This window comes from Sabethes cyaneus, chromosome 2 (genome assembly GCF_943734655.1).
Source record: "Sabethes cyaneus chromosome 2, idSabCyanKW18_F2, whole genome shotgun sequence".
In the NCBI taxonomy this organism is placed as follows: domain Eukaryota; kingdom Metazoa; phylum Arthropoda; class Insecta; order Diptera; family Culicidae; genus Sabethes; species Sabethes cyaneus.
The window spans coordinates 67,322,221-67,345,071 of NC_071354.1; the positions used below are offsets into that span (position 1 = coordinate 67,322,221).

The 22,851-nt window shown below is 41.7% G+C and overlaps 2 protein-coding genes across 2 annotated transcripts in view; both read right to left on the bottom strand.

Moving 5' to 3' along the window:
* Window positions 1–22,851, bottom strand: part of LOC128738040 (ATP-dependent RNA helicase Ddx1) — a 243,776-nt gene that overhangs the window by 123,149 nt on the left and 97,776 nt on the right. The gene's annotated exons all lie outside the window — the stretch shown is intronic.
* Window positions 1–22,851, bottom strand: part of LOC128738041 (transcription factor Ken 2) — a 136,044-nt gene that overhangs the window by 23,129 nt on the left and 90,064 nt on the right. Inside the window, exon 3 of the mRNA XM_053832858.1 lies at window positions 19,251–19,624. Within this exon, the coding sequence (XP_053688833.1) occupies window positions 19,251–19,260 (10 nt within the window). The 5' untranslated portion in view covers window positions 19,261–19,624. The remainder of the gene's footprint in view (window positions 1–19,250; window positions 19,625–22,851) is intronic.

Here is a 22,851-nt window from a genome sequence, read left to right on the forward strand (position 1 = left end):
ACGAATTCTTGACCGTTGAGTGTCTCAACGCTAGTACCAAGAACTCGCAAGGTAGATCATTTTGAACGAACTTAAGTCTCAATTCTAACGAGTTCGGAAGCTGCCGATTTAGAGGGGGGACACTAAAGATGAAATTTCTTCCTTTGTTCGATAGTCATGCAGTCGAACGGATCGCAGCGGCAGTAAATCCTCAACACGTTTTGGCATTAATTTCGCTAGTGAGAGCGAGAGGCGGCCGCGAATTTTTCCTTTCATATGGAAATTGCACGGCACCAGCAGCCTGCAGGACTGAGTGACATGCGGTGGCAACCCCGCAAGCGATATTATAAATAACGAATAGAAGCTACTGCGCTGATGAACGAGGCTATAAAAAGGGGGTGAATGTTCGCTATCCTTAACCCTTTGATGGGTTGGAAATTCGGTTTTTTTTTCGGCTTGCAAATTCACAAGCAGGTTGAAGATTTAACGAGAAAAATATCCTTGGTTCGGTTGTTCTCCTGGGTATACTTTTAAATTGTACCGTCTCCGTTTGTCCCTGAAAGGTTGTGGACTGCAAAGAGTTCGTCATTCGCGAGTTAATGCTGCCTGTAATGAAGCAAACCGGGAGAAAGGAGTTATTGTTCGGTTCAAGGTCATTATCGTCAACTGCTTTTTTGCTTCCCTCTGTGTAGCTGCGATTTTCGTTCGTTAATATTTTTTTTGCGCAGCCGTCATAGCAGAGTGGGTTCGGAGGTACTACAACAGGGTACATACTCTTTGCGTAAATAAACTTTCGCAGATGTGTACTGCCACTGCCCATTATACATTACGCTTTTTTTTGTGTAACGGCAAGTCGATATGGTTTTTATGAACAATAGTACATAAGGTTCTTGTAAGCACCAACGTGCAAGGCTTTCAACCCGGTATTTTCTATGCAACATCCTCAAGCTTAGCCGAGATAAAGTACAGTTTTTAATTTAATTATCAACCATTGAAAAAATTAAACTGCAGGAAAATCGCCATTGATATCTTATCCATGCTTAAATGTCGTTGTTTTCACCCTTTTTTCCTCCATCATAATTATAATTTTCCCATGATGTGGATAAAAGGTTTAGTTTGTTCCAAATACAAAAAAAAAGCGATCGGACCGATTTCTCTAATTACTGCGTTATCATGTCGATCAACGCCACCTACAACGTGCCCTCTCAGATCTTGTTACGTTTCTTATTTCCGTGTTATTATCGATCAAATTTTCGCACTGCGACAAATCCTCCAGAAATGTCGAGGGTACACTGTACCCACGCATCATATTTTCGTGGATTTCAGAGCAGCGTACGATATAGTCGAGTATCGTTGTTTCCGAACCAACTGACGCGGGTGATTCGTGTTTCGGGGGCGAGGACTACGAGGTTGGACTGTTCTATATGGTATTTAGGATTGCTATTGATGGATGTGATCCGGCAAGCAGGTGTCGAAAGGAGAGGAACGATTTTCAGCACAAGTAGACAACTCATAACCTTCGCAGATGATCATGACATCATTACTAGAGAGTTTGGGACGGCGGAGGCAATCTACGCCCAACTAAAAACTGAGGCGTGGGTTATAAATCAATGCGTCAAAAACCAATTATATGGTAGGAAAAGGTTTCACTGAAAACAACGTTCAACTCAACGTTCAACTTTTATCGTTTACTTTTTATATAACAGATAGCTATCGTTCTGAGTAAACTGATGCAGTTTATTTTGACCTAACAGCAGCATTCGATAGTATTAACCACGAGATTGCCATAGCCAAACTGGAAAAGCTAGGATTCGGCGGCAGAGTTATCAGTTGGTTGCGTTCGTATCTCACTGGCCGTCGGCTAGCAGTGAAAATTGGTGATAATTATTCCGAAGAATTTTCTGCTCCATCTGGAATTCCCCAAGGCAGCCACCTAGGACCGTTGATATTCCTTCTATACATCAATGATGTGAATTTTAAACTCGAAGTTCCCCGTTTGTCCTTCGCCGACGATTTGAAAATCTTCTATCGAATCAGCTCTATCGCCGACGCCCACGTGCTTCAGCAACAGTTAGACAACGTTGCAGACTGGTGTTGCACAAACCGTATGAAAGTTAATCCGAGTAAATGTGCCGCGATTACATTCTCAACAAAAAAGAACCTGTCTCTTCCGACTACAAGCTTTTAGATACTAGCATTGGAAGGACTAACTGCATCAAAGATCTAGGCGTGCTATTAGATAGCAAACTATCGTTCCAGCAGCATATTTCATATGTAATCGGGAAATCATCTCGTTGCTTGGGATTCATAATGAGAGTGTCTAGGAATTTTACGGACATTTACTGTCTGAAATCTCTCTACTGTTCACTCGTTCGTTCAGTTCTTGAATCTTGCTCGGTAATTTGGAACCCTCATTACCTCAATGGAGTACACAGGATCGAAGCTGTCCAACGAAGATTTGTTCGATATGCTCTTCGGCGGTTACCCTGGAATAATCCACATCAGCTAGCAAGTTACGAAAGACGTGCACAGCTTATGGGACTTGACACACTGCAAGTGAGGCGAGGGCTTTCACGTGCTATACTAATTGCCGATCTGCTAACCAATCACATCGATTGCCCTTCGCTTCTCGGCGAATTAAATATCAACGTCCGCTCTCGAGCTCTTCGCGATAGTGCCTTTTTCAGATTGCCTGTTCGACGTACTAATTACGGAACCAACCCCAGCTAGCATTTTCATATGTATAAAAAAGGTTAAAATCAGCATTACGTACAGATATACATGCTAAATAAATCGTATTTCATGCACAAAATTGGCATATCCGTACTATTTTGGAGGCGATATACGTGATTACGAATAATTTTGAGCGTTACGACTATATCAGTATTTATATACGATAATATCCGATTAAGCGCGAGTCGCTCCGTACTACTCTACGATTTTGTGCTGAAAATCATATGTTTGTCAGTCATTATCATTATATACGACAAAAAATCAACTTGATCCCACTTTATCCAGCTTTAGCTACGATTTCGAGTTTGTTAGGAGATATTTACGATAGTTTTCGTACATTGATATACGAGTTGGTGCTAGCTGGGACGGTGCTATCATCGGTCTGCAGCGAACCTTTAATAGAGTTTCTTCTGGATACGACTACCACATTCCACGCTCTAGAATTAAAGTGAATATTTTAAGTATACTTAAGCATTATTAGGACCATCTGGGTCTGTTTATTGGTAATAAACAAATAAACAAATAAACTCCCATGAATAGTAACTATTGACGGCGATAAACTCGAAATGGATAATGAGTTCATATATCTGAGGTATGTGGTCACTGCCGACAACAATTCGACCAAAGAGCATAAGTCGCAGTACAAAGCTGATGATGTACAAAACGCTAATCAGACTTGTAGTCCTTGCAGTATTGAATGAAAGGTATTGCGGAATATATATTTTGGCGGATTACAAACTATTTGGAGAGATTCACATCGCACATCTGGCGGATGGCAATGATGCCGGATGACTGTGAAATCTGTTCTCTTCAAGAACCAGGTGGGATCAGCACTAGTAATAGAGTGCTAGATGGCTCGAATAGGTTGAGGCCGGTGATGTATTGTGGTTCGCCATCTCACGACTGACTGCCTAACTCCGATACTTTCTCTCTGTGCCCGACTACCGACAACTACCCAAATAATGAATAAGCTGTGTGTTATTTTCACATGTATTTTTTTAATTTCATCTGGCCAACCAGGCCTTTATAGACTTAATGAGATGGTTTTTCCCTCCTTTAGGAAGTTCAATAAGACCCGTGTCAGTTGAAGTAAGAAAATCGTATGCCTCATCTGTCCGGAAATTCCTGCAAATAAAATACAAGCTGCTTTTCAGCTCAAGTACAAGCAAAAAATGGTACCTTGGTTCTTTTGAATCAGTTTCAATGCTTTGGATATCATAAGGTACAAGCGCCGGATGAGTTTGCGACATTTGTTGGAGTCGTCGGACCGAATTTATATGTCATCAGCCTGAACAAGGCTGGGCGATTTAGTTTCTGGGAAAAAGATGCAATACTGCAAAAAAAGTAAGTCTTGGGTTTCAACTAGTGAGGCTAGTGATATGATCCTGATGACTCTGGTAGCACCGCCCAGTAGCTGAAATTCGAACATACGACGACTGGTTTGTTAGACCAGCATCATATTTCGAATACAAAAATTACAATGTTGCGATGCTCATACTCGAGTGGTCTAATTTTCACACACACGCGTACTTAATCTAACGAACACGCCGGGATAAGCATCCCTTTCCGATTCTCGCTCTTATTTATTAATGCACTGCGGCGAGTTTTTGCGAGTGTGTATTTAGCAAACAGCTACGGTCGTCGCACTCGTTCGTCATTGCAGCCCGAGCTGCTGATACCGATTACTCGCGAGGGCTCGCCCTCCCGCCCGTGAGGAGAATCGAAGGCGAAGATGAAGAAGAAAAGAAAAAGTAATGCAAAATCTGTATCCTCATGCGCCACTAGCCCTCACGGGCACCTGATTTCTTCTGAGTTATTTGACTCGCGAGTAAGCTATGTAAAAAGACGATATGATGCTGTGCTTTTGCGAGTGTGTAGGTAGCATAATATCTGCACACAGCAACGGCGCCTTTTTTTTACGCGTCTCTCTCGCGTGAGAGTAGACATCGTTGACTTCTCGCTGGATTTGCAAGATTGGTATTTTAGTCGCAATGATCACAATTTTCTTTTTTTTTTTCAATAGTTGGTTTCGAGGTATGACGCTGGTCTAATAAGCCAGTGGTCGTATGTTCGAATCTCGGCTGGGAGAGGCTGTTAGAGTCAACAGGATCGTAGCAACTGACACTGCAAATTGTCCTGTACTCTAACAGCTGGCTGCGTCGTATAAAAATAGAAGCTCAAGTTTCGATAACGGAATGCAGCACCTAGGCCTTGCTTTGCTTTGCTTTGATCACAATTTTCTAGCTCGTTAAGTCTTTTTAAAGCTTGTTTGTATCTGGGAGGTCAGATGAATATATGTTATACAGAATGAGCCCCAGGATACTTCCTTGGGGTACACTTGCCGTTATTCCGAATGTTTGCAAACATTTACATTATTGAGAGACACTTGGAATACTCTGCCTGACAGATAGCTTCAAATGAACTTTATCATGTGTATAGGAAAATTGCAGCGATGAAGTTTGTACACTAGACCATCAAATCACACATAATAAGAAAGCCTTTTCGACATCCAAGAGCGCCATTTGTGTCGTCTTGTTACGGACTTATTCCGATGGATGATGCTGGCAAGTTGTTTCTTAGGATTGAATTGATGGTTGGTGAAACCAGGGATGGCATGATCACTTTGACTCAAATTGGATTCAGTTGACTGTACCGCTTCTGCCTCGCAAAATTTGAGAAAGTTACGAATGCAACATTTGTATAACTAGTAATTATCTACAATATTGCTGAATTTATCTTTACTCTATTGTTTTTACGGTGCTATACGGCTGCCATCTCGTTGGTAAGCAAATGAAGGTTCACCTGGTTACCAACGAGGGAGCAGCACCGTAGCACCATAAATGCAAAAGATTGTGGATAATTACTAGTTCTACGAATGCTCCATGCACAACTTTCTCAAATTCTGCTTGGCTGAGGTGGTACAATCAAATGAATTAAAATTCAGTCAAAGGGATCGTGCCACCCTGGGTTAACCTTCCCTTTCCGAACTTAAAACGCTACTCAAGAAAAGTAAGTGACACCTTCAGATTAGCTGCGTTTTATAGTCCGATCTGTTAATCTGCCACTATTCGAATTCTATCATACAATGCACATACAATAACAGCGTAGGCTTGTTAAAATGCTATGGATTGTTACGAATTTCTTAAGCAATTCCACTTGATTGGTCCGCTGATAAGGAATTTGCAATTTTTGCACCAACATCTTGAATTTTAACTGTGTATCTTCGATAAAACTATAGATAACTATAGATAATAGAAAACTGAAATTATCTCGAAATCCTCCAAAATTATGATATATTTCGAGTTTCCACCACTACTGGTGCTACCACAACTACTGGAGCATCTACCCTATATGAAAATAAAAAAATATTGTAAAAACAAGCAACTTTACTAAAGAAATAAAATTTCTATCTTTATCAAGTGCTGAACTATAGGGCATATTCTATAAAATAAAAATTGGTTTTGCATACTAAGCTTTTGTTAGTTGCATATTACAAGAATACAGTGTTCTAGGCTTCACGAGCCCATGGGGTAAAACAGTGGTAAAAGAGTGAACCACAAACAAATCAAAACAATTACACTTAGAGGGACACCATTTTTAAAAATAATACAGACAACAGACAACCAAGACAACCAATGTTAGACACTAACACACTTAACGACAAAACGATAAATTCCTCTGAAAAAGATGAAATAAATCATCGAAACTGTCGGATGTAGAGACCAAACTCATTTTTGATACTTGTAAAATGCAACCAACATACGCTAAATATGAAAACTAATTTTTAAAGAATTTACAAGGAAAATGCTCCATATCTCTGCACTCGATAGGAATAGAAATGTCATTTCTTTAGCAAAATTGTTTGCCTTTATATTTGCTATAACTTTGCCGAATAAACCATGCTTCTATCTACTAACACAAAAAAAATGGACGTGTATCGAGCCTTTAGCGAAGGCGAAACACATAAAACGTATGCTTGCCGTACTCTCATTTGGGTGGTTGTGAACAAGCGGAACCCATACAAGTTTATAGTACTCGACTTAAGCTTTAAGATGAAGTGCTGATTTCATAAATCCGCCTCCCCATTTTACCACATGGGCTTGTGAAGGTATGGAAATTTAAAGCTTGAATATGCGATAACTCGGCAAGTAAAGATCCAAAGGTTTTGCGGTCTTCAGCAAAAACGTATATTTTGAGAGCTTCGATAATTGCCTAGAACATTGTATGCCAATAAAATGCAACTAATAAAAACTGAAAAACCAATTTTTAAAGAAGTTTTAAAGAATATACCCTATAGTTCAGCACTCGATAGAGATTGAAATTTTATTTCTTCAGCAAAGTTGCTTGTTTTTATAATATTTACAACTTTGTTGAAGAAAATATGCCTATATTTCCTAACACAAAAAAAGTTATTTTTTTATTTTCATTACAGTAAGCAATGAGGAACTTTTGACAGTTTTAAGGGGGATATTCATACGAACAAAAGTGCTGAAGACCATACGTGATAAAATGAAAGCAAAAGACACTAAGAAAGAAGTTCCGCTTTTCGCCCTTTTGGACCACTGCACAGTGCAATGTCAATGACATCGCTGTGATTTCCAGTGGATGGAGGAAACCAAAAAGAGGAGGAGGAGGAAGAAGAAGAAGAAGGAGGAGGAGGGATATGTACGCGTCGAGGAGTTCAAACGAAAATGGGTTATAAGGTTGACGAAATTTCTCATGTTCAACCCTTATTAGGACAACTCGAATACGAAATCAACGTGTGCTTTGTGTTTGATGAAATCAGAAGGGATCGTTATAAGATGCTGGAATCAGGACAAACCATCGTCTGAAGCAAGCATTGATAAAAAAACGGTCGGAATATACAACTAGGCAAGAATCCGTAAATTCCTATCATAACCTTGACCTTGCTGCAATACCAGTCAAATATCCTTGGGAAATAGAAGTTTGAAAAGTTTTACCTCACCCGCCGTATTCACCCGATATAGAACAGTCTGAAGATTTATTGCGATTGATGCAAAGCATTTCACTGGAATAAAATTGACTTGATACGTTCTCGGCTCGTAGAATAATTGAATAGTATATTTGGCGGAATTGACTCAAAAATATGAAAGTTTTTGACATTATCTGTCTTAGTGAAGATCGTGTTGTCAAGTATTTCATGGTAGCGGCAAGTGAGGAAAGAAGTAGTACAGAAGACATCTAATATGGACTACTAAAACTACTAATAAATAAATGCTCGAATTTAAAGGCTTACGATGGTTTTTACAGAAGATTTTGGGCCAAATCGAATTTCATGCGAACGCAGTTGCCACGTTCCACCAAAATGTCGCCTTTGCCTGATTCGCCTGCAATTCTTTACTGGCAGATACCGCGCGCAGCTAAAAATAGACTCAACAGGGAACTCCTTAAATCGCGCTAGCACTTGAATCGCCTTTGGTTGCTTTTCTGATGCGATTCCGATGATGGTTGGTTGCTGGTGTGGGAGGATCGTGCAAACTGACTACTGGCCGGCCGGTCGGCCGTCTACTACCGTAGCTTTTGTGTGATTCTTCCCATTTCGAATGGCTAGTTGGTGGGTGGTTAAAGGCAGCGAAACGCGCGTGTGACTGCGCTTTTGCAGCAGGACTGCTGCAATCGTTTCACGGTCACCACCCGGTTGCCAGTGACGGATTATATAAGCAAAATAAGAATAAATGGAAGTAGTTTTCGTGATTAACATATTCTTTCGAGATTGTTGGAGATGTTGGAATGTGTGTTCGTTTAATAGGGTATAGGTTGTTGATTATATGTGAAGTTACGTAGTAGCGATGTGCACGGTGTGTGCGAGCAGCATTTGTTCTGTTTCCAGCTGATTTTTCCCTAGATTTAATGACAGTGAAACGTGACAGTGATCGGTTCCTATCCCTTGATATTGTTAGGTATGAAGAATTCTCACAAAGAAAATTATCTCAATCGAATGCATTCAGATCACATCAAATTCCTGCGAAGTTACAGTGAAATTACAGCGGCGCCATTTTTTGCGATATTGGTTTTTATTCTCATGAGATCCACGAGATCGTACGTTCCACACATCATCAGCGGTAGGGGTTGTCTCCGGTTAATCTGCGATCTTGTTCATTACATAAATTTGCATATTTTCCACCCCCGGGCAAGTGGTCTTTGACGTGGGGTTTACACGTTCTAGCAAAAATATAAAACAAAATGACGGTTGTGATTGACTCTGGCAACGTTTTGCGAGGAAATTCCCCTCTCAGCTGCATGACAACTGCCGGCCGTTTCCCCCATTTCTTCCATTTCTAACCCTTTACTGCTGGAAGTGCTCTCGATAGAGAGCATGGAAACGGCAAACAGCTGCCTTAAAAGTTCTAAGCTACAATCACTCCGATTGTTTTCCCTTTCTTTTTCCCACACTTACAACCGAGCGCGGCTGGACCGGGCAAAACGATTAGATGCAAATATGCAAAAAGTGCGCTGAAATGCAATGGTATGTTGGCAGAATCAACGGATGGCAGGCGCTGGGGGCAAGTTTGAAACGGAGATCGATTTGAACATCGTAATGAGAAGAATTCTTGTCTAACAACATTCTTCTTTTCGTTGTTTTCTCATGCTATTTGTACTGCTTTGAATTAGTTAACAAAGCGTGGTGTGACGCTTATTGCATCGATATGAAAGCAAAGCACGGTCACATAAAATGCGCCATAGCCTTGTTTTGTATTGAAATATGGTGATTAGTTTTGTGGAAAACGTAAGACATTAAAAAAATCGATTGATCTATAATTCGATTCGTCTTTTCAAATTGTGCAAAACAATAAAACAATGATATAACAACGAGTGATCATCATCGTTCGGTTTCCTTTCATCACGAAGCCACCACTGTGCTGCGATGGAACGATGGTTTGTGTACTAGTTTTACTACTTTCAGAATTTATCGCTCATCTGTCAGATATGTTGCAATGCCTTGGACTCGGACTCGGCGCAAATCGCTTATTAACGAATCCGGTCACATACGGGCACTGTGTTCATAATTGCCGTCCGCCCCGAGCCGCGCCGCTCCGCGTCGTCGGCTGCCCTTGTCCGCAGTCAGTAGTCAAGTCCGCCATAGAAACGCATCAATGAAAGCGACGCGAAATTTTCAGGGTCAATCGCCACGGGCCGGTTTTCTTGCACGGAATGACAATCAGTCCGGTCGGTCGGTTGGTCGGACAGTCTCGAAACGCGCTGACAAAAAGCGACATGATGGCCTCATAGGCTTATGCGTGCAGCCGAGGAAACCTATTGCCCACGGCGATAGGGGCCAGCAAAATTACATAATAATTATTTTTATTGTTTCTTGGGGGCCATTTTGCTGGGTATTTCACCTTCGCTGGAGTCATTTCTTTTCCCTTGATGGCTCTCTAGACATGAAAACCAGATTCCGAAATGGGCAGCCGTTATCACGTCACCAAAAAAAGATAATATGTAATAAGACAAATAATGTGACACAGTTGGAACTAGTTTACTGTGTGAGGGTCAGTCTCTATTGTTTCCCTTAGTTATGGGAAAATATTTAAAAAAACGCATCAATAAATTAGTCTTTCACAATTGGTTGAACCAAACTCAGTGAAACAATATTCGAATAGCCGTCAAAAGTGATTGCAAAAGGTCAAATAAACAAGCGCTGACAATCAATTTTTTCCGAGAAATTTGAATTTCCAAATGTGGGAACAAAAAAAAAAATCAACAGCCGAACACAGAACCCATCACTGTGAAGAGAGACCATGAGAACGGGAAACTAGTTATTCATGGTTTTTATTTCTTCTCTACTTTTACTTTCATGCGAAACCGGTTTTTCGAATGTTTCGCGAAATTATTTCGAGACTGCGGCGATACATTCTCCTCGGGACGTCAAAAGAACAAGGCAAGCTACCTGTTTCGGGCGTCCGTCGTCGTCGCTGCTGAAGTTGTGCGTTTTCCTGGCACATCAACAGCAGCAGCATCAGTCGTTTCCTTTCCGATTCCATGTCTTGTCTACTTCGCACGTTGTTCTTTCTTTAAATTTCTAACCCGTTCTAATGTTTCCCTTTCACATATCGTTTGCGAACCGAGACAAGCTGGATAAAATGAAGCAATATTTCGAAATATGCGGCTGCGTCTGCTTCGGTTTCCATTCCTTTCCTTTTTTTTTGATATTTTCTTTCGTTTTTTTTTTGCTCCCAAAAATTCCCAATGCAGTTTGCAAATTTATGCGAAGAACTCTGGTCTTACCACCAGCCAGGCGTTCACAGGCGGCAGCATTTCTGCAAGTCGTGTTCCGTTTGACTGCACTCAACCAAAGCTGTCTGAGAGTTGGTTTTAGTCAGAAAAACGATAAAAAGTATGGAACCGTGCGAAATGGGGCTCTCGATTTAAAATATCTGTAGCTTGTATTTCGGTTACCGGCTCCGAACGCATTTCAATATGTGACTAATAGGTACTGGCACCAATTAAAAGTAACATTACCGAGTACAAACTTAACTACCTACCAAAAAACCGAATGACAGGCAACCGATGAAAACCGGCTGACGATGCTTTGTGCATCATCAAACAATTTGCTCTAATTTTCCATTACTCCTTTCGGCGCGCTGGCTGTTGTGGACAGAGACAGAGAAAATCAGAATGCATTTCAGAACCTGCCGAAAACGGCGAAGACAACCGAGACAACAGCCGAAATCCTTCGCGTGACGGCATTTCTTCGAGACTGATTTTCGGTGTTCTTCATTTCACCGGCTTTTTGGACGCTTATTCGCGTGTCTGGTGTGGATGCACTGTCTGTCTAATCAGTCAGTCAGTTAGTCAGTCCCAGTCAATCATCGACTTCAGCAGGACTCTTCGAATTCACGGCAATAATGGGATGAGTCGGCGGTCGGGTGGGGAAAGGCGGGGCATGGGTTTTTTTGGTACGTTCTCAATTTGAACTCACTACTCGTTCGTTGTTGTAATTCGTGTCTTTAAGTAGGACTATTGCCTGCCCCAAAACGGTGGTGATAATTGTTTGCTGGTGAGAGTGGCAATTGGCGCAAAGTGCACACTTGCGTGACGAACTGGTTGATTTCAATCCGGACGAGACGCTACAATGTAACACTTTGTAGCAGCATTTGGCTTGCAGTTTGCTTGGTAAGATAAAATATAAACTGGAAAGCTCTAGCTTCTTCGATGATACACAACGAGGTATAAAGGGAGATTTTCAAGAGATTTGAGAGGTGCTCCATGCGAAAGGTTCAATTCTACACCAATTTTTGTCTGTATGGACGAAAGACTTTACGTGATCCCACAAAACGTAGACTAGAAGTGTTTAACCACGCGATATAGGCAGTCAATTTTCAGGCCCAAAACCAGAGATTGAATGCTCACGAAACTTACCTCTCAATTGGGTTCATTGTTTCGCCAACTGCGTGGCATGTAGCACCGGCTTGTTGAAACCTCATATTGGCCAGGTCAAATGCTTACATTTGGGGTGAAAAAATCTAGAAACATCGACCGCTACCGTTTTCGTCTGCGAATCAACCGTTCATATTACTGAAGTCAACCGCAATTGAGCTTCGCCACTTAACACAATTTTTTAGTTAAAAAGCATATCTTGTTTACACTGATAATGAAACTTGGTTTATAGTACGAAAACGAGCGTTTCCTTTACGAATTCATTCGTTGTTTTCTACCACGAACTAGATTCGTAAAAACAATCCTGAATGTTTTGTACATAGTAACAAAGCTATATTCGTACGAATCATTGCATTTTACAAAATGGTTTGTAGATTTTACGAATGCACGAGAAGGCTGTCGATAAAAATAATACTAGATTTCACTATTTTCCGATAGGTGTCAGTATGCTACATTACCGACACCTATCGAAAAATAGCGAAATCTTTATTATCTCTGAAAAAAGCTGATTTCATCGGGAATCGAACAGCTCGTTTGTCATACTTCTTTACGAACAGCCGACAACGCCGCAAACCACAGAACCACAGCTACTGCGTACCGAGAAGGAGATAATTGCACAAGTCTATTTTCTCTTCATACAATCTTCGCATCCTGTTTTCGTCGATAATGATGCCAGACAACAACCGTGCATCAAATGGGCCTAGATGCAAGACAGCTACGAATGTGACCTCGTAAAAAATACGAACCATTCGTAATAAAAACATTTGCGGTAAACAATAAGCCTACGAAAGTTTCTAAATGGTATGAAATTATTTGTACTAGCTACGAATATAGTTTTACGAATGTTTTTTCAAACAATATACGAAATTATATTCTCAGTGTACGTTGATCTAAGGTCCACTGACCTAAAATTCGATGGTTTGGTCAGTGTTGCAAAAATCACACTCTTTTCTCACACACGCGTACTCGTTCTGAAGAACACGCCGGCATAAATATCCCTTAAGGACTCTCGTTCTTATTTATTCATGCAGAGCGACGAGTTTTAGCGGATGTGTATTCAGCTAACAGCGACGGTCGTTGCTCTCGCCCGTTATTGCAGCCCAAGCAACTGGAGCCGATCACTCGCCCGCTTGTACAATCGAGGCGATCTTTCAAGTAAAGTAGTGCAAAATCTGTATCCCAGTGGGCCGCTAGCACTCTTGGGCAGCTGGCTGCTTACGAGTTGTTTGCCGCGTGAGCGGATTGCGTAGAAAGACGCCACGCGGCTGTGCGTTTGCGAGTTTGTCGTACGCCACTGACGCAAGCGTTGGGTGCAAAGCTTCTCATACTCGCGCGCATAAGATTAGGCATCGTTTGCTTCTCGTTCGATTTGCATCTTTAGCTAAGGTAGATCATTTGGCTTCAATTCTTGCACGGGCTGTATTTTGTATGGTTTTAGACCAAGATCGTTGCGTAAAATCTGTTACGTTGCTTATTAATATGGCAGCAAAATTCTCCGCTCACGGTCTCTGGGTATCCAGAATGTTCAATGTATGTTCTACATTCTAAGAATTCCACAACTATTTTACCTTGAATAGCAAAAGTAGACCCTTGGTGCTATATTCCGTTTTCGGAATTTGACTTATTTTTATTCGACAGACTTGGCAGTCAGCTGTCACAGTACAGAACTATTGCGGGATTAATGCTGCAACCCCATTAAATCTTATATTTCATGAAATTTCCACAACATATAATTCATATCTAATTAACCCCTCTAAGGTCTACATCATTTTTAGCACCGCAAAATTCACTAAAATGGCTGTAACTTTTTTGTCTTTTAATGTTTTTTCGCCAAATTTGGAAATTTTCCCGAACATCTTTCGCTATATTCATAATTCCTACAGATCATGGTCATATGTTCAGCATCTTTGGCTCAAGCAGCACGTTCCTCACAATCATGTGGAAGGTTTGTGCCATCAATTTTCGTATGTTACATGGTCATATGTTACATGGAGTTATTCCGGTGTTCCTTGGGGGACCGCGACATTGCTTCTTAGACAGTGTTGCCAAATATTTGAAGTTTGTTTGAAACATGTTGATTTTTTTTAATAAATCATCGACTGTGGTCATATCAGTTACTTTGCTCCGTCAGTTACGAGCTTAGGGCGCGCTCTCCGGATCCGGGTGGACATAATGAATCCGGAACCGGTCGCCATATAGGAATATTTCAGAATCAGTAATATATGTGATGCTGCTTATCAAAAAACATCAGTACTCGACCAAATAACGATTTGCGATCATTTCATGTCTCTCAGAGGCCATATGACCGGTTCCGGGCCTCGCAGAAAGTTTATTTTCTGATCCAAACACGGAACGGATTTCGAAGGAACTTGTCCAGGACCTGAAATCGGTCATATTATGACCTCCGAGAAACATGAATTGATCGCCAATCGCTATTTTGTCGATTGAAGCAAGTCCTTAACTACTCTGTTCCGTTCAACAGAACATTCGTCGATTTCATAATTACACACTACGGGTGTTTTGCTTCGTGTGAAGGCGATGACTGAGCATTTCGAAGTACTGTTCAATAGTCGTTACCTTTTTGTTAATATGGTTATAAAAGCTTGGAATAGCTTCAATACTCAACATATCGTACGGAAAGAAATATCTTTAAATCGCTAGCATATAGTAGCTTGCATTATAATGAATAGTAATGACCCTAGGTTGCTTCTCTGAGGAACTCCAGTACCTGAATTAACTGACTGTTGCGATTTCGGACCTTGACCTGTTTTTATTCGGCAGATTTCACAGTCAGCTGTTGCAGTACAGACAATTGTGGGCTAGTACTGTGATCCTATTGAATCTTATCTTTCTTGAAGTTTCCACAAAATATGATTCATGTCTGATTAACCCACTCTAAGTTCTACATCATTTTTAGCACCGCAAAGTTCACCAAAATGGTCGTAACTTTTTTATCTTTTAATATTTCTTCTCCAAATCTAAGAATTTGCCCGAAAATCTTTTACTATTTTCATAATACCTACAGTCACGCTCATATGTCACGTGGCCTCGGAGTTATTCCAGTGTTTCTTGGGTGACCGCGATATGGCTTTTCTAGATAATGTTGCCAAATATTTGAATTTTGTTTGATACATGTTGATTTTTTTTAACAAATCATAAACTATAGCCATATCAGTTACTTTGCTGCGCGCCATCCTGATTTGGAAGGGAATCCGGAACTGGTCGCCATAAAGAGACATTTAGCATCAGTAAAAATTGTCATGTCACATATCAAAAAATATCAAAAAATCAGCAGTCGACAAATTTGGCGATTCGCGATCTCAGAGATCGCTATTTTGTCAATCGACAAGTCCTTAACAACTCTGATCCGTTCAACACTAGACGCGTCGATTTCATAATTACACACGACGGGTGTTTTGCATCGTGTGAAGGTGATGACTGAGCATTTTAAAGTACTAATGGTCAACGGTTGTTTCAGCGACATCTTTTTGTAAATTGTAAATTATTGGGTATCGGATTAACGGGGAGATACTATGTTAGATATTTAAGATCAAACGTTCTTCTGACGACACCCTTTTAATAACCTATTGTAAATACAATTTTATTACAGTAGAACATCAACGTTGAATTCAGTAATATATGAGTAATTGATAATAAGAAAAATGAAACCGTTAGTGGTCACTGAAAAACCTTAGGCAGGTTGGCGCTTCTGGATCTTCTGGACCTGCTACGGTTTGTCCAGTAACTTTGCTGGCTCAGCACCTCAACCTCTTGTACTAACCTGAGTTACGAAGAACACAGATTCAAAAATTTGGGGTTGAATGCTGGATGAGGTCCACGATGATTGATCTATCGCACCGAAGACTGTTCTTAGTGGTCATCGTTCGAATGCTTCAAGTGCTCGTAAGTCCTCTTTAAATATTTACGACGTCTCGTGCCAGTGGAGACGGTCTTACGAGCGTTTTTTACAACATATTCTTCGATGTACTCGATATCAAATACTTGTGGAGTCAGGCGTGGCTCTTGTAAGCCGTACAAGTTCATCGAAACTCTGGGTATATCTTCCACTTATTTCGCGATCCTTAAAGATTACTGATACGTGGATACGTTTCTGGTAGAACTTTCGCATTTCTAGTTCCTCACACACTACTTCCTCATAATTGTGCTTTTTCTCCCGGACCCGTTTGGTTAACTATTTCCTCTACTATCTGTATCCCTCCACGTTCTGGAGGATAGCTTGACGCAGCATCCTGCTAGTCTAGCACTTGCTGACACTCTTTCTCGAACCATTCAATCGTATTCTTTTCAATTGGTCTTGCTGATTGCTTGACGGTGTTTTAGTTTTTGTTCAGAATGGAGACGGTAGCTTTTGATTATCTTTAAATAGTAATCCGAAAGAAAACTGTCGTCTCGATGGGCTCTGATGTCGGCGTGACGACCATCCATCAAACCGTGGGTAATTAAAAATTATGTTCGATTTGATGACCTGCATCAGACCCGCAGATTTGTTATTTGCTCATGGAGAAATAATAATCAAAATTACTTCTGTTTTGCTATTCACCTGAGTAAAGTGTGAAGATTAATTTTATTAACTTTTGTACAATCAGGTCATGTTTGCTGGTTACATTGTGTTAGCGATAGATAGGTAACAGTAAACAATGGTTAAAACCTAAACGCTAATGGTTTTACGTCACTCTGCACTCCGTAGAACTACGTTGACAGCTGACGTACTTTTGACAGCTGACGTTCTGTTGAAACCGTATAACAGTTCTCCTGTTCTCACTGAACGACAAATTGAAACGGATATTGCCCCTTTTATGACTATTTAGACTACTGTGAAAATCACTTAATGAAACATACCGCATTTTGCACGGTTAATCTGACACTAAAGTGGCGTTTAGTTTAATCAACTTATGGGTTGACTTCTTGTCCATTGTTGCCCTTCTTCTTCAGTTCATTTTCCTTGAGTAAAATCAAGTGCGAGATTCGACTACGCTAATCGTACAAATCGGGGTAGTCTAAATAGGTGCAAATGTCGCAATATTGATTTCAATATATGTAACGGGTCAGGAGCAATGCGGAACACTTTTTTTGATTCGTGGACATTTCGTTACATTTCAGTTTTGCATACAGGAAAACAAAGTTCTCTATTATTGGCTTTTTCAATCACAAATCGCATGATCCGATCGCAGTATGGTATAAACAGGGGTCTGTGATAAATGGATGACGATCATTAATCAAGCTAGTTTTAATTACCGGCAACAGTTCCGATAAGTTCTCCCCGGTAAGAAACGCTGTTGATCTCTATCGGACCAAATCCTCTCGCTCGTATCCGTTGCACACCGAAAGCCATCGCGCTCCTCCGTTGTAATCGTTTTCCATAACAAATCACTGCGCCAAATACACTTGTTGATTCCGAAGGGGACTGCCCTAGCAAGTTTTGCCTGCTACAGCACACATGCAAAGTAGCTCCAAGCTCTCGGGAATGAGTAATTAGATGCAAAAAGGGGGCACATTCCCCCGCAGGCCTCCGGCTAACTCTTCGAAAATGGTGATCATAAGTTAAATCGCACTTGCTCTCGGTCGGATTACGGAGGATCAACCTACTATGCCAATTCTATTTAGCTAGATTGGTCATATTTTACCCTATTCTCCCCTCTCACTGTACATGGAAGTGAATGGAAATGAGTAATTCTATATCTCGCTTTTCCATCTCCCCACGACGACGAGCGGCTTGGAGCAAGTGAAGCTCAGTTCCCACTCAATCTGGCCAGCCAGCCAACAGGCAATACACTGCCGGCCACTCGAAGTCACGATGGAGATTTTCGTTAAGATGTTATTCGCCCGCTCTCATGTCCCTCGCGTTGCGACGTTGCGGCGTTGCGGCAGCGGAAAACTGTGGAAATGTGTTATATAAATAAATCAACAAAGCGAAAATAGCAGCGTACTTTCAAAACTATTGCTGCCGCGTCGCCACCATTCCAAGCGTTTCGAAACATGTCGTAATACTGTCAGCATTTTCCTTTCACTTGTCAAATCGCAGCAGCAACCCAGCAACTAGCTAGCGTGCGGGAGAGAGGCGGGATGGCGGGCTTCTTCACTTTGCATTGTTTCGAGTTTCGCGATGAAGATAATTTCAGCGTCTTCCCGCGCTTTTCTCTGCCACCGTTTGTCGCCGTCACCGTCGCTATCGTTGTCGTTGTCGTCGTCGTCGTCATCGTCACCGGTTTCAATTATATAACACGCTTCGTTTATTGTTATTACACGCCTGACCTTGATCTTGCAATGCTGAATGTAATAGTTTTCAACCGGAGATACTCGCTCCGCTCGTTTTGCTTTCCGCTTTTTTGTGCTGATCGATCGTATCTTCGTCGGATGGCGTTCCGTGGGCATAGGCAGGGAAAGCGCAACAACACAGAGTGTCTGTGACTACGGCGTATACATTCCCAGAAGTGGCGACCGAACAGGTTGTCTTTGTCGTTCCCGAAGGAAGCGCAGCTGAAAGTTAGTGTTGAGCAGAGATGCCAGAAATTTTGGTAAAACATCACCATCGTCGATGGTCAAAACAGATCTTCTATTGTTCTCCGGAAATTTTAATGCAAATCTACAGATTTTTGTAGTCTGCATATAATTTGAATTCGAAGGTTATACTATTTGGAAACTACTTCTCAATTCCTGCATGTTTGTTTTAGGTGAAAATTCTCTTACTTTTAATTTAAATTTAGATTAATACGTGCAAGTTATAGCACGCGAAAATGCATGAAAATAAACATCATAAAAGTTTTTTTTATAATACAGTTGCCAACCGATGAAGTGTGTATTACGTCATTGCCTCTCACTCTCGAAACCCGCATTTTTCACTTCTGTTTCGATATAAAATGATTCCGTTGATTGTCTCATCTGAATAATGCCTCTTTGGTTTAGAGACTCGGCGAGTGACTAGCAGCAAGCGGCAGCAGTAGCCGCAGTGCTGTGCTGCAGCGACCTCATGTTACCCTCGGGAACCTCGCTCGGCCCGCTGGACAGAGATTTACATTAAATATGCAGCCCCGCTCCGAGGATGCAAATTTACCAACACTCGAAACCAACAACCAGCAGATCGAACTACAAACGTGATAGAATGATTAATTATAACCTACCTTCAAGCATTTACACGATCGCGTTTTGCGTACTGCCCAGCTGCCAAAAAGCTCCAAGAAGTCGCAATTCGTTTGAAGGCAACCCGACTGAAGATGGTGAGTGATGATGCTGATGACGATGATGGCGAGGAGATCTGGATCCGGGAAACAGCGGTACTTGGAGGGTGGCGGTAGTCGATTGTGAATGGGAATGTGTTCTGTTTGCTATCACCACCGCCGTCGCCGCTACTGGCCACCTCGGGATGAACGGGTTGGACTGGTGTAGGGAATGTTGACGAATTCAGCAGCGTTGCCAGCGCGTATGCGATGTTCCGGCGGCGCTGTTCACTGTTCGGTTGGGTGGATGGATGTGGCCAATGCGGAAGGGGATCACGCTGTAATTAGAGAAGAAGAAAAAAAATGAGAGACGCTCACTTTAGCTGCAATTATCACACATTGTGCATAGCCTGGACCGGCTGGAAGAATGCTGATTCGGAATAAATATTCGTTTTGACGGTAGCTTGGGGCAGTCGTGCCGTGTGGTAGAGGCCGAGTGGCGTCAGAGAAGGGGAGGCTTCGGGGGAATATCGAGTTGCACATTTCACCGAGAGTATCTGATTTCTGTCGATTCCTGCATACGTTTAGCGAGTCACGTTGTGGTTGAAAGTTTACCGGCGTGGCGTGAAGTGACAGCCCGGTGGGATTTCACGTTTCTTGGTTAGTGTGTTTTCCAGCCGTCACTTCCACGTTACAAAACTTGTGTGTGACGTCTTTATTATGGTTATTTTATTCGTTGGATTCAATTTGTAACTACGTTAGTAGATATTATGAAGTCAATTTATGCTCTGACAAACGTTTTCTTGGATGGTTTTACTAAGATCCCGTTTGTCAAAATCGTGCAAGGAAACCCAGACGACCCAGCGGCGAGCTGGCATGGGAAGAAAGGCGAAGACGTCCAACTCCTTGAAGGGAAGGAAGATAAGGGATTATTTCACGCACAATCCGAACCTTTAGATTCGCCACGTGGCCAAGAAGATTAATTCTACCGTGTGGTTTGTCTAGCAGACAATGAAGCGAGCCGGACTTCATGTCTTCAAGGTAATAAGGGCGCCTAACCGAACCGATAAACAGAATACGGTGGCCGAATCCCGCGCTAGGAAGCTGTACCGCGAGTGATTGGTGCAGCCGAAATGCATCGTAATGGTTAACGAGACGTACATTAAAGCGGACGCCAAGCAAATGTCCGACGTAGAGTTGTTCGTCGGAAAACCCGCCTAGATGTCCGGAAAAGTTTCGGAAGAAGAAAGTCGACAAATTAGCCAAGAAGTACTTGGTGTGGCAAATTCAGCAAGCCGCACATGACGACCGGGACAATCAACGATTACGGTACCACGGAGGTAATACTCTGTTTTGGCCGGATCTGGCATCGTGCCATTACGCGAATTCGGTGATGGAGTGGTACAAAGCCAACGATGTTGTTTTTGTGCCGAAGAAGGTAAATCCTCCAAATTCGCCAGAACTTTGCCAAATAGAAAAATTCTGGGCGATTATGAAGGGTAAGCTCCGGAAAACCGGGAGTTTTCAAAACCGCCTAGGAATTGAAAAAAAAGTGGATGAAAGTGTGTAAGAAAGATGGTGCAAGTGTTGCACAGGATTTGTTGAGTAGTCGTAGCGTTAAGTCCAAGATGCGGGCATTTAGGCTAGGAGATGAGATGCAAATAATTGTCGCAGATGTTTTAACTGCTCGCATCGATTAGTCAGATATTCTCCGGTTGATCAAGATCAATAACGCAATCATCGGCATGCAACGAATCTTCAATAGAATATTTTCCGTTCTCGATTTTCAGCTGTCCCGTGACATTTTCCGATAAAAAAATAGTTTTATAGACGTCTTCTATATCAAAAAGGGGTGTATTTTGACATTATGTAAGTAACCAAACAAATAAATATTTCCAACAAACAAAGCTAAAAAGTATAAACAACAGTGGAGTCACATTACTGCCTTGCGGCACGTCTGATAAGTTTACGAATAGGAGATTTGTCAAAGATATTCCGCGCATCAGAATTGTCAAAGGTACTTTGTCGCAGTTACAATCGCAAAGCAAAGCTAAGCAAAGTGCTTAGTTGCTTCTAGCAGGATAGAGCCAGGGTGGCTTTAGCACTTTGGGCCGCATCTGTTCCGGGTGCCGGTGTGCTTATCGTCCATAAGAGAGGTGATCGCCGAACTACCAGCACGGGTTAACTGGCCAATCGGTCTCAACCTCACTTGTGAAAGCACGTACTGCACTGCGAGCCGTGCTGAAATGTTCTGCTTTGTTCATAGTCAAACACGTTTGCAGTTTTGGTGCATTTTGCAACTCGCTTCTGAAACGAATATGACACTGCACCACAGAGCCAATTTCTTTTGTATGGTGAGATGCCACATGTGTTCGAAGCGCACCGTCCGGCACCGTGCGACACCGTGCCAGAGCAGGGCAGCCGGGCAATTTATTCATTCGCATTCATTTGTATGCATGTAGGTTGTTACCGTATCGCACCGATCCCCAAGTTTATGAGCGACACCGTGCTAGCATACTGGGTCATACCTTGCTAGAGCACAGACCCTGGGTACTGAGGCCGAGTTTTCTAAACGCTCAGTCCCGCACCCAAATAAGAATGTATATGCTTATCGGTTCTTACGTTGGCGTATAAGAAGTTTCTGAAGAATGTATAAGATTGAAAATAGAAAACCATGCTCATCGATGCCAAGCCGTAGACCAATTCGTCGTTCCAAGCGAAGTTTCTAACATGTCTAATCTAAATTTTAAATTGATTTGCATTCGACCGTGTTGACCATCCCTTCCTTCTACGAAAATTTCAGCTTAAGCGCAGCCTCGCAACGACTATTGTCGCAGATTGGGTTATGTTTATGTGAGAGTCTTGCAAGCCAAACTGAAATCTACCGGTTTATCTGTGTATACCAATGAATCTGGCGTTTCCCAAGGAAGTAACATAAGACTTTTGCTCTTTATTCTATTTTTCAACAACGTGGCTACAGTGCTTGAATCAGGACAAGCGCATTGATCTACGCTGACGATTCCAAACTATTTTACTAAGATACTCAAATAGCCAATGGTAAATGAGATCACAAGCTGTTTCTTTCTGTGCGTTCCATCGACGATTGCCCCTGGCTGCAAAGATTACTAGAGGTCTTTGTGAACTGGGTAAGTTGAACTACTTGATTGTGATCATTCAACCAGATCCCATTTATCTTCGACTACAACATAGACGGAAATACTCTTCGTAGGGTAGACCAAGTTAGCGACCTCGGTATTGTGCTGGTGAGAGATTTTATTCTTATTCTTATTCTTATTAATACTATCACAGCCACTATAAAGGATTCCTGGAAATAGTTAAAATTATTTCTTATCTTAGAAATATTTCAAACTATTTTCTTGTCAGTATTGACATTTGTAAAATATCCTAGATATATCACAAAAGTCAAATCGGCCAGGCCAACTGTGAAGCATTGCCGCAAAGACGATTCTGTGAAATGAATCTTGTGTGAATAATTTATTCATACATAAATACATTTCTGAATCAACAGGGGAGGAAGAAACGGGGACGTCTCGTACCAACCGTT